At 39.5% G+C, this 13,420-nt stretch overlaps 1 protein-coding gene across 8 annotated transcripts in view; it reads left to right on the forward strand.

The window, feature by feature from the left end:
* The window catches only part of CFAP61 (cilia and flagella associated protein 61), a 278,182-nt gene that overhangs the window by 76,597 nt on the left and 188,165 nt on the right, over nucleotides 1-13,420 (forward strand). For all 8 annotated transcript variants that reach the window (XR_008289225.1, XM_053200304.1, XM_015071100.3 and 5 more), the window contains 2 exons: nucleotides 6,651-6,742; nucleotides 13,036-13,110. Coding sequence is in view for 7 of the 8 variants with exons in the window: in XM_053200304.1 (XP_053056279.1) it covers nucleotides 6,651-6,742; nucleotides 13,036-13,110 (167 nt within the window). In the remaining variant the exon portion in view is untranslated. The remainder of the gene's footprint in view (nucleotides 1-6,650; nucleotides 6,743-13,035; nucleotides 13,111-13,420) is intronic.

The raw sequence follows: 13,420 nt of genomic DNA on the forward strand, positions 1-13,420 counted from the left end.
ATATTTTGGAGAATTAATTGAATTTGATGTTTTACTACATATGGAGAGGGAAGGTTATGGAAAAGGGAAAAATCAAGGATGACTGCAGAAACTAGGTAGATGGTGGAACCACTTTGCAATATCGGAATAGTAAGAGTGAATTAATTATTTGATGGAGATGCTGTGATTTTGATTTGGACAAGTTGAGTTTGACCTTCCTAGTAAGTATTTGGATGGTCACAGTACTTCTTCAGCAACAGGTGCCCATTGAGGTACACTGAAACATTACCTCCCCAAAGATGCTCACATTCTGATCCCTGGAACCTGTAAATATGACTTTAGTTTTGGGGAAAAGGTATTTGTAGGTGTGATTAAGGATCTCTAGATAAGGAGTTTGTTTTAGAGTATCTCGGGGGCCTGACATCCCATCACAAGTGTCCTTTTGAGAGAAAGAGACAGGGGAAGATAATACAGACAGAGAGGAAGAGGCATTGTGACCATAGAGACAGAGATTGGAGTGATGTGGTCACATGGCAAGGGATGCTGACAGCCACTATAAGCTGGAAGCGGCAGGAACAGCTTCTTCCCAAATCTCTGGAGGGAGTGTGTCCCTGCTGGCACCTTGATTTCTGCCCGCGGATACTGATTTTGGACTCTATCTTCCAGAATTGTGAGAGAATACATTTCTATCATTAAGCTACCAGGTGACTGTAATTTGTCACAGCAGCCCCAGGAAAGTAACATAATTACAAAGAAGATCAAGGATCAGAGGCAAATCAAGGAAGGAAAACTGTCAAGAAATAAGGAAGTCTTTGCTCTTCAGCAAAACTCCTAGAAAGAGTTGTCCACTCATTGTTTCCATTCTCTCTCTCTCTCTTTTTTTTTAATGTTTTTATTTATTTTTGAGATAGAGACAGAGCATGAGCAGGGGAGGGGCAGAGAGAGAGGGAGACACAGAATCTGAAGCAGGCTCCAGGCTCTGAGCTGTCAGCACAGAGCCTGATGCGGGGCTCAAACTCATGGACTGTGAGATCATGACCTGAGCTGAAGTCAGAAGCTCAACCGACTGAGCCACCCAGGCTCCCCGTTTCCATTCTCTTTTACTGTCTCAAGGCTACTTCTTAGCCTTCGGGTCTCAGCTTAAATGTTTGGAAGGACTTCTCCAACCACTCAATCTAAAGCAGCACCTGGGGTCTCATTTTCTACATGTCATCTATCATAACTTAATGTTTTCTCATTCACTAACTAACTTGCTTTGGCAGTGCAAGTTAGTCTTGTTCATTGCTGAAACCCCTAGAATGTTAATGTCTAACAGATGGTAGGTGTGAAATATAAATTTTTAAATGAATGAATAAATAAATGAACACTGTGCTTTATTCATATGCCTTCTTTAGCAGCTTTCACACAGAGAGATAAGGGTGTGTGTGCGTATGTGTGTGTGTATGTGATCGCTTGTGAGCCTTGTAGAATATGAGGGCCTACATCTTATTCATTACTCTGAGAATCTCAAAGTGCTTGCAACTCGTCAAAGTTTAGTGGAATGATTTAACTTGAACCTCTAATCTTTCCCCTTCTTAAAATTAAATGATTTAAATTCATGTGGCAGGCTTTTTTGAAACCATTTGTAATATTATAATAATAAATAAAAATGGCTATTTTGTAACACATTGGACAAATATTTTGGACATTTAATAATTTAATTGGACATTTAAAAAAATCTTGATTGCATTAGTAACACATGAAACTGTCCTTCTTTGAAAAATTAAAATAATGCAATTGAAGCTGAGTTCCCATTGAACCGCCTCCAAGTCTGGTTCTTCCTTTCCTCCCCAGAAATAGCCATTATAAAAAATTTAGTGTGTGTTCACCTGGACCTCTTTTTTATACTTAAAAAAAATTTATTTATTTATTTTGAGAAAGGGAGAGAGAGCTTATGAGCAGGGGAGGGGTGCAGAGAGAGAGAGAGAGAGAGAGAGAGAATCCCAAACAAACTCTGTGCTGTCAGCACAGAGTCCACTGCAGGGTTCTCTCCCACCATGAGATCATGATGTGAGCCAAAATCAAGAATTGGACGCTTAACCAACTGAGCCACCCAGGGGCCCCACTCTTTTATACTTTTATATGAAGTCCATATATTGATAGAAGAAACACTACCCTTTTGTGGCAGTGGTTTTTTTATATAAATGGTGTCTTTGGGGTATGTGATATTTTGATATTTGCTTCTTCACTCTTTGAGATCTAATGTTGGTACACATAGGTATAAGACACTCCTTTTACCTTCGGGGTAGTATTCCATCCACTGCATGGAATGTGCCATATTTGTTCTTAGATGGACACTTAAATTGTTTCTGCTCTTTTGTTATTGCAAAGGGTGCTGCAGTGAACATCCCAGCGCATGTCTCCTTGGATCCCTTGCAAGTTTTCATAGGCTCTGTTTCTGGAATTCTTCTTGCTGGGCTTGGAAGTACTCACATGGCCACCAAACATGGCCAAACCAGTGGTTTTTCTCCAGACCCTTTCACAGTTTTTCATACTCAGTGTCAGCCTTTTAAACTTTTGACGATCTGATAGGTGTGAAAGGAGAGATCATTGTTTTAATTTTATTTCTCTGAACATACTGAACATTCTCAGTATGAGAATGAACACTTTTATGTGTTTATTGGTCATTTAAATTTCCTGGACATTCATTGCCTTTCCTAATGAGTTGTTTCTCCTTTCTGTAATTCAGTTATTCCATGAGGTGTGTTGCAAATATTTTCTCTATGTATCTACTTTGGGGGGAAAGAGGAGAGAGCGAGCATGTGCATGTGTACATGCGAGCAAGGGAGGGGCAGAGGGAAAAGAAGAGAATCTTAAACAGGCTCCGTGCCCAGTGCAGAGCCCAATGCATGGCTTGATTTCATAGCTGTGAGATCATGATCTGAGCCAAAATCAAGAATTGAATGCTTAACTGACTGAGCCACTTAGGTAACCCTCCCTGTATCTACTTTTTAAAAAAACTTCTTTTTAGGGTACTTTTGACAGACCTTTTAGATTTTGATGTGGTCAAGTATATATGTTAACTAACTAGAATTAAAATAAAAACTTAAAGTAAAATAAAAATGCCTGGCATACACACAAAAATAAATAAATAAAAAGTATTTTGCTTTCATGACTTCCACCCTTTTGCAAAAGGATTTTTAAGGAAGAATTTCTCCACCACTGAGATCACAGATTATTCTTATAACTCAAACATATTTTTAAAAAAATTAAGGGGGCACCTTGGTGGCTCAGTCGATTGAGCATCTCACTTCAGCTCAGTCATGATCTCACAGTTCGTGAGTTTGAACCCCACTGTGCAGTCAGCATAGAGCCCACTTCAGATCCTCTGTCCCCTCTCCTTAGCCCCTCCCCCACTTTTGTGCATGCGTGCTCTCTCTCTCTCTCAAAATAATAATAATAACAATAATGATAATAAACCTGTTAATGTATTGGAAGTGATTTTTATGTATAAAATGAAATAGGGGCTCAAATTAATTTTTTCCCATATGGTGAGCCAGTACTATTTATTATATAGTTTATTCTTTCTTCACCAATTTGAAATGCCACCTTTAACATATGTCAGCATTTTATAATTGTCTGGCTCTTTTCTGAATTCCATTCAGTTCTGTTCCTACTTGAATAACACATTAACTATGGCTTTATAATATGTCTTAATATTCATTAGGAAATTTGGCCTACTTTTTGTTCTTATTTCTTAAAATTTTGTTGTTGACTGTTTCTTAAAATGTCTTAAAAACTATTTCTCCATATTTATTCTTTATTTTTCATATTTACTCTTTTAGAATCCATTTGTTTCATTTCACTAAAAAATTTTTCTTGGGAGTTTTGGTCTATATTTTAAAAAATGTTAAAAACCACCAGATTTTTTACTGTTATTTATTCCTGCAGCCATCAAAATGTACTAGTTAGCTTTCCACGTGTACTATCACTATTGGGTAAAGAGCAGGGCAGATCCAGGTCTTGTGGGACCCAAAGTCTATACAATTTGAGAGCCCTCTTTGAGAAAACAAATGTAAAATTATGAATGCAATAGTAGATGCTGTGCCATGGGAGGGGCCTTTACTGGGAGAGGAGGCCTGAACCTCCAGCTTTATTAGCTCCATGGTAAACCCATCCCATTTTAGCAATCTCAAGAGCAGGAACATAGAAAATGGTGCCTCTACTCTCACTAGTTTGTAATTTCTAAGCTGCATAGGTAGTGGAAGCAATAAAATAATGGTTAAATTTGCAGCCTCGGTGGTGTTAGTTGTGTGTTATATAATACCAGTGCCTTGACTTTTCCCTGGGATAGTACCTCACATTTGAGAATCTCAGGACACATAATCAACATTAACTAATTAAACCTCACAAAACTCTGGAGACACAAGAACAAGAGATATTGCCTCACCTCACCCAGTTCTGAAATGCAGCCACGTCTGGGGACGGTGTGGCCACTGCTTGCTAATAAGTTGCAATACCCCACGACAGTTTAGCCAAGACAGTTAGCTGTTGTAGTTGGTAATTGTCTCATGAACATTAGACTATAAAACACTGAAGTCACTGGGATTATCAGCTCATAGCGAATCTAATCCATTCTTTAAGGTTTCTTACTTTTTGGTAATTTTGTCCTAATTATAAAAGAAATATAGGGGGGCACCTGGATGGCTCAGTTGGTTAAGCATCTGACTTCGGCTCAGGTCATGATCTCACAGTTTGTGAGTTCAAGCCCCGCATCGGGCTCTGTGCTGACAGCTCAGAGCCTGAAGCCTGCTTCAGATTCTGTGTCTCCCTTTCTGTCTGCCCCTCCCCTGCTTGTGCTCTGTCTCTGTCTCTCAAAAATAAATAAACATTAAAAAAAAATTTTTTTTAAGAAATATAGGCACAGCAAAGATCTGGTATGTTGTTTTTTAGGGGGGGTAGTTCTTCAAATTTAAAACAAAATAGAAAAAAGCTGTCTTTTAAAAAATAAAGTAGAACTTAAGAATAGGGAGTTATTGATATGTATGTTTTTAATTTAAAAAGTTTGCTGCTGAACAAAACAGATTGATGGTATAAGACGGAAGAGCATCTGCCTTTAGGTACTATATTGCTGGACAGGGGGATCAGGGAAACTTCTGGGTGCTGGGAATGCTTTAGGTATTTATTTAAGTGATTGTTACATGGGAGTAGGTATATGTAGACGTTCATGCATTTTTACTGTATGCACATTATATCTCAACTACAAAGCAAATTAACATAAAAAGCATGTGACTTGTCATCATGAGAATGCCGTATAGACTTTCTGAAAAGCTTTGCAGGGAGTAGCACATATTCAGGAGTTAGAGACTTGAGACATTCCCCACGGCATGTTTCTTCAGAAGAGGGATTCTAGGTCCTTTGCTCCTCTTTCCAGATTTTCTCTCCATGCCAAAAGAGCTACCCCTAATGCTGGGATATGATTCTCAGTCATCCTACCTTCAACATTAGGTACCTCTTTATCTATATCCTTTACACTTCCCTGGGCATCTAATTTTTCTCTTAGAATTTCATTTTGTTTCACTCAGCTACATCTTTGCCAGAAGTAAGTAAAAGGTGTGCCGTAATCTGGGGACTGGGGGTTGAGAGGTATCTGCAGGGGCCATTGCCCTGACTGGCACTGGAAGAGCAGAGTGGGAGAGGAGGGAGCAGAGGGGATAGGCTACCTCTGGCCCCACGAGGTCTGATGTGACCATTAGAAACAAGAAAACGGAGGGGCAGGCCCATGCTGGCAGCGTGGAGGGGCAGCCCTTGGGCACAACTCCCAGGACGTCTGTGAACAGCTGTCAGAGCTGAGAGTCTCCAGCGAAGCAGACACAGCGCAAACCAGAAAGGAGGAGGTGGGAGAACGGAGGGAGGAGGAGGGGGAAGAGAAGAAAGATCAACAAGAGAGTGGTTGAGAGAAAGGGGCAGAGAGACAGGAAGAGAAATTCGAAGGATGAGAAGGAAGATGGGCAGGAAGAAAAACAAGAATGCAGAAGGAGGAGGGAGTGAAAGGAGAGGGATAAAAGCTCTGTAGACAAAATGGGAAAGTTTGTTTCCTACTGTAATTTTTAGTGAAGGTTAAATACACAAACACTACCCTGATTATTGACTTTCCAGAACAGTTAAAACAGTACTTTCTTCCTTAGAAAGTAGAGAAGTGAAAATAGTGGCCACTGTCCGACTGCATGCTATATTTTCAAACAAACAGAAAGCAGCCCTTATGCTAATTTTCAGCACCCATGTTTCCAAATCATTTCAAAGCCTGCTGCCCAGAAAGTTGCTAATCGATCGTTTGTAAACTTGAAAGGGGGTTCCCATGAAAAGACCAGTGGTTCAGGAACCTCGAGGGTGAGGGCCCCCTGTGGGCAAGGCCAGGCCTACAAGGGCAGGCCTATCGCTGCCATCACTTTGCTCCCACAGCTCCTATAGGGGCAGGTATCATTTTATCTCCATCACATGCATAAGGGCACTGTGAGGTCAGAATTGGGGTGGGCTATGCTTCCCACCTCATGGTACTTCCCTCTGCACTACAGTTCTTCAGATGTGCTGCATTTTAGAAACACATTAATTACCATGCTGTCTTCATGTCCTGTGACTGTGCAGATATTTATTGTCTATTTTCTGTCCTCATGCCACTCTTTCTCTCAAAGATGCTAAGCTCAGTAGTAGCAGCCACAGTTTCCTGAAAATAGCGGAGGAGCCACAGGAACAAGTCATTCCAGAGACCATGGAAAGCATTCAGGTAATGGAGGTCATTCACCCACGCCTGGGGCCCCGGGGTGGGCCTAGGAGCTGTCTGTGTTGTGGGGTCAGGGGCGTTCTTGGTGCTAGGCTCATCATCAAGAAGTTGTGATCTGATGTGGAAAAGGTCTCACTATCACTAAGACCAGGGAGACAGCAGGCAGGAGGAAATACTGGGTGCGTGTTTATAACAGACAAATCAGAGCCTCACCACTAGCTTCAAGAATACAGGTCAGAATGGAGTTTCATCCTTGCTCTTCCTCCCTTCTCACCCATTCCCTAACTTCAGGAGGCTGAGGCAGATGAAGCTGCTCATTTAAAGCCAGGTAGAAAATCCAGACATACTGAAGAGACTTAAACACTGCCCACATAGTCAGATGAGGCCCTGTTTTCTTTCCTGGAAGCTATAGAGATGCCCAACACAGCTTCCTGGAGAGCCACTGGCTCCACTTGTCTTTGGCCTCAGCAGGAGCCCCACCACCACCTGCACCCTCCTGCTTCCAGGATGACCTGCACCCTACTGCTGCCAGAGTTCTGCATGTGCTGCTGCCACCCTAACCTAAAGAAGGAGTTAGACCCACACCAAAGGAGGCCAGTCAGCCACGTAATAGATTACATAGGAAATGGCGGACAAGCCAACAGATCCAGCCATTGGCTGGATTTATACTGGATTTTATATATATATACATATATGTGTATATATATATATACACACATACACACACATATATTATACATATAATTATTATATATTTATTATAATTATAGTAATACAAAACAATATATTAATATCAATTAATATTAATATATAATAATTATATATTATAAATATACAATTATATTTATCATAATTATATATATTATATAATTATTATATTTATGTGTAATATATATTATATATTTATATATTACTGGATTATATTTATACTGGATTATACTACTGTGGTATAAATGGCCAAATTTATCGGGCTCTGGGTCCTCACATACTCCTGCAGGACCTCAGGGCATGTCTCTTGTGTCCTTAGGAATAAGGCCTCACCTAGTGGGTGGGACAGGAAAATGGTCTCCCTTTTAAACAGGCTAATGTTGCTGGCCTAGTCCTACATCAGCACTGTGTGTGGCCAGAATCCCAAGGCGTGTTTCCCTACACACTCCTTCAGCTTCTGGTCTGCCTGACTTCTCCGTCCAGCTGGGCCCAGAACCCCTCCTGAGCCCAGGATGGGGGGCAGGTGCTAAGCCATTGTTTCTGGACTTCAGCCTCCAACTCTCTTTTTTTTTCTCCTTTTCAGCCTTGGGTGAAACAGTATTCCCCCTTGCCCATCAACTCGTGCAAAGAAAATCTTGGGAACAGGAGGATGGAGGGAGGACTTTTATCTTAGCACTAGGCCACCTGGCTTGTCCTCCCAGATTTCCACATTGTCTCTGCGGAAAATGCATTCTTATGCCCCAGACCACAAAAGTACCCAACCTGTAGCTGGTTGGCTGTTATATTTCAAGTGCTGGTTTATTTTCTGAATGGAGGTTGGGCATGCACAATGGTCAGGCACTCTGCTATGTCTGAGTGTACTCACTGGGGGAGATGAAAGCCTTAATTCACTATGTGGGAAGGAGGATGGGAAGCATCCCAGAGGAGGGGAATGAGGGACACCTGAACCTTTTTAAAGAAGGTTGTATGACATGAATTAAGTTGAGGGAAATGAAGCTGATGAATAGAATTAATAATAAAAAAAGAAAAAGAAACTTAGTACAAAGAACTTTTAATTTTGGCAAAAATGGAGTAACAGAGACCAGATTTATTCTCCTATAGAAACAACCAAAAAGTGGCCAAAATGTATGAAATAACAGTTCTTAAGACATTGCTTATCAGGTAACCAAGGAAAGTGATGCCCGAGAGATGGAAAATAAGCCAGGTGAGCTCTCCGATTGCCCCAGCCTCCTGTCTTGGGAGACTTTGAGGCCACGGCACAGGGCAGAAGAACCCAGTGGGAACCTGATGGACTCTCTGAATTGAGGAGGCAGATCTGTAAATCCATGGAGACTAAAGCCACTAAGGTTTGCAGGACCGAGTACCAGAGAGGAGAGAGCTGCGCAGAGACGTTAGACACCAGCTGAGGGTCACCCCTGTGTATTCAGTTGAGGACTGATCAGCACAGTCATGTAAGGAAATAGTGAAGGTCAGGCTGAGGATAGAACCTCCCCAAAGGAGTAGAGTTCACAGTGCCAGTGCTCATCCAAAGCTGGAGCTAGTGCCTGTTCCCATCAGCTAGACTGGAGAACCTTAGGACCCACAAGGCACTGGGAGAGTGCACAGAAGAGTCTTGCCTGCATCCGTAGTAGGGAATAATTAGTTCTAGACAGAGCACTGCTCCAGTCATGTCTAACCTATCTTTAGAGCAAGAATTGAAAGCATCAAACTGCTCCCAAGTGACTGAATCCCAGAGCAAAGTTCAAGAATAGGTGTAGGAGTACAAAATTATCTAACACCCAACTAATCTAAGTGACTGTGTTTGGAATCCAACAAAAAATTAGCAGGCACTCAAAAAAACTGGGAATATATGATGCGTAAGGTGGAGATAACTCATCCAATTGAAATTAACCCAGATATGAAGCAGATGTTAGAATTAGTGGACAAGAACATTAAAGCAGTTATTCTAACTAAGTTTCAAAGGTCATCGAGAGACATAGAAGATATAAAAAACACCCCAAATAAAACCTCTAGACATAAAAACTACAATTCATGAGATGAAAAATACACTGGATTAACCATAGATTAAACATCGCAGAAAAAAAGCTTACTAAACTTGAGATAGAAATGAGAATTAAAAAATAAAAAAGATCATTGTATCAGTGAGCTTTGGGTTAATAAGTAGCTAATATGTGTGCAATCAGAGTCCATAAAGAAGAAGAGAGAGCAGTTGGAACAGAAAAAAAATTTGAAGAAATGAGGACTAAACACATTCTAGATTCTATGAAAACAGTAAACCCATAGACACAAGCTCAGTAAACAGCAGGCACAAGAAATACTAAGACAACTAGACCAAAACTCATCATAATCAAATCATGGAAAACCAGTGAAAAAGAGAAAATCTTAAAAGCAAGCAGAATGGGGGGTGGGGAGACAAGTTGGGAAAAGAGGAACCAAAATAATGATTGCAGCAGATTTCTTATTGGAAACAGTGCAAGCAGGAAGACCATGCATTGCATCTTTAAAGAACTGGCAGAAAATAAACTTTCAACCTAGAATTATATGTCTATGAGTATCTTTCAAAAATAAAGGTAAAATAAAGATTTTCATCTACACACAAAAAGTGGAAAAATTCATTAACAGCAGATGCATACTACAAGAAATGTTGAAGTCCTTCAGACAGAAGAAAAATGATACCAGATGGAACTCTGGATCTACACAGAGGAATGGCTAGCCCTGGAAATCGTAACGGTAAATGTGTAAGATTTTGTTCTTCTTATTTGTATCTCTTTAAAAGATAATTGATTATTAAAAAAAAATAAAAACAACACAGTGTGGAGCTTATATAGAAAATGTAAAAAATGAAATGTATGGCAAGACTAATACAAAGACCAAGAGGGGAGAAATGTAAATATATTATTTGAAGGCTTTTCTACCATACCTGAAGTGGTATAATATCACCTAAAGGTAGATGTGATAAGCTAAAGATGTATACCATAAACTCGAAAAAAATATTGACGTTACAAATCAAAATCAGAGAGTTATACTTAATAAGCCTACTGAAGAGAGAAAGTGGAATCATAAAAATATACAACTGGGGCACCTGGCTGACCCAGTTGGTAGTGCATGTGACTCTTGATTGCAGGGTTGTGAGTTTGAGCCCCATGTTGGATGTAGAGATTACTTAAAAATAAAATCCTTAAAAAGATATATACAACTAATACAAAGAAGGCAAAAATATGGAAAGAGGACACCTAGTAAACAAATAGCAAGTTGGCAGACTTAAACCTAACCATATTGATAACTACATTAAATATAGTGTACATTGACTATCCCAAAGATCATATAAGGCAGAAATAGATTAGATGAAAAAGGAAGACTCGGTTATATGCAGACTACAAAAATACAAACTACAAATACAAAGATACAATAGGTTGAATACAAAGATACAAATAGGTTTAAATTTAAAAGATACAAAAAGACACAGCATGCTAACACTAATTAAAAGACAGCAAGACAGCTAGTAGCTTTATTCACTTCAGACAAGGTGGATTTCAGAACAGGGAATATTACCAGAAATAACAAAGGTCAAAAGGACATAATAATCCTAAATATTTATGCATCTAATAGAATTTCAGAACACATGAAACAAAAATTGATAGAACTGCAAATGCAAATGAGTAAATGACCATATTTGAAGATTTCAGTATCCTTCCCTTAGTAATTGATGGAACAAGTAGAAAATCAAGAAGAATATAGATCCTAAGAACACCATCAACAAATTTGACCTAATTGACACTTAAGAATTGTGTAATTCTTGGATGTAATTGATGGAACAAGTAGAAAATCAACAAGAATATAGATCCTAAGAACACCATCAACAAATTTGACCTAATTGACACTTAAGAACACTCTATCCCCAAAACAGCAGAATACACTTCTTTTCATGTGCACATGGAACATTTACCAAGATAGACTGTATTTTGGGCCACAAAATAAATCTCAATAAATGTAAAAGGATTTAAGTCATCTAAAGTATGTTTTCTGACAACAGAAGACATTACAAGAAGGCAAAACTCCAGATTGATAGCTCTAATGAACATCAATGGAAAAATCCTAATAAAAATTTTAGTGATTTGAATCAATGTATAAAAAGATAGTATATCATGACCAAGTAGACTTTATTCTGGGAATGCAAAGTTGGTTTCACAGAAAAAATCAGTCCATGTAACTCACCCTATAAACAAGCTAAAAAAGATAACCTATATGATTCTCTCAAAAATACAGGGAAGGCGTTTGAAAATTCAACATTGAAACTCTCAGAAAATGAGGAATCAGAAAGAATTTCAATTCCCTAGACTTTATTTTTGAAAAACCTGTATGCTAACATCACACTTAATGGTAGAAGACTGAATTTTTTTACACCATGGCCAGGAACAATGGTCTGCTCCCACCACTTCTATTCAAAATTATACTGGAAGCTCAAGCCAGTGTAAAAAGATAACAAATAAAAGGCATCCAGATTGGAAAAGGAGAATTAAAACTGTTCTTTATTTGCCAATAACATAATCATCTAGAATCTACAAAACAGCTACTAGAACTAGTAAATAATTTAGCAAGTTGCATTTAAAATTAATATGCAAAGTTCAATTTTATTTCTATATAATAGTAATTGACAATCAGAAATGGAAATAAATACCATTTACAACAGTACAAATATACAAAATACTAAGAGATAAATCTGACAAGAGATGTTCAAGACCCGTACACCAAAAACTACAAAACATATAGGACCTAAATAAATGGAGAGATGCCCCACGTTCCTGGTTTTGAAGACTTGATGTTGTCAAGATGTCAACTCTTCCCAAATTGACCAATGCATTCCCAGTCAAAATTTCAGAAATTTTACAGTTGAAAAATTGATAAATGGAAAGGACCTAGAATAGCCAGAACAACTTTGGAGAAGAACAGTTGTTGGATGAATACTACAGATTTCAAGATTTACTGCATAGTTCTTGTAGTTAAGCCAGTGTGATGACGATGCCAAGGACAACAAGTAGATTAATGGGACAGAATAGAAGATCCAGAAATAGACTCAGCCTATAATCTGTAGTGACCAAAAGCAGATCATTGTTTGCCTATGGTTGGCCAAATAGCACAGGGTGGGTGGGAGGGGCATCTAGAAACACGGAAACTTTTGGGAGTGCTGTACATGTTCATTGTTTTTGTGGTGATATTTTTATGGATGCATATATAGGTTACAACTTTTCAAAAGTTATTGTCAATAAAGCATTTGAAAAAAACAGTGCAGCTTTCAAGGCACACAGAAGAATAAGAAAAACGAAGTAATAACTACCATCTACATGGAATTCGGAGGAGCCGGCACTGAGCTGGCACCTATCTCCCTGTTCTTATTTTATCTTCATAACAACCCTGTGAGGTAGGCACTGCTCTTAGCCCCTTTTTACGGATGAGGCCTCAGAGGCTCCATGGCTTTCCCAAGCTAGTAAGCCATGGATCCAGGATCTGAACCGAGGCAGCTGGTCCCAGAGCTTGGGTGCTGAACCACTGCAGGTGTTGATTAAATGTCTTGCCTTTGTCACCTGCAGAAGGAAGTCATAGAAGAAGCCCCAGCTGAGGAGATGTCATCAACAGTCCGAAGCGGAAATGCTAGTGAACTGGAGGTAGGGCTTGCCCAGGGCCTTGCGCGCCTGCTGCTTGGCTCCCTGCAAGGTTCGCTGCTCTCTGCTGAGTCTTGGTGTGCCCGTTCCTCCTCCAGGCCTCCCTGCCTCTCTCTACCAGTTCATATCTGCCACCTTCTTTAACACCTGCTCCACAAAGCCTTCCTCAATGAGCCCTTCCTCCAGGGTGATGAATCCTTTATATCCCATGTACAGCTTGGTCCTAGAAACTATACTCTCTATATTAATTATTGGCAACGATTTCAGTAAATACAGTTTTTCCTCTTCTTCCCATTGTCTAGCAAGAAAGCAT

Source organism: Acinonyx jubatus, chromosome A3 (assembly GCF_027475565.1).
Source record: "Acinonyx jubatus isolate Ajub_Pintada_27869175 chromosome A3, VMU_Ajub_asm_v1.0, whole genome shotgun sequence".
NCBI classification, from domain to species: Eukaryota; Metazoa; Chordata; class Mammalia; order Carnivora; family Felidae; genus Acinonyx; species Acinonyx jubatus.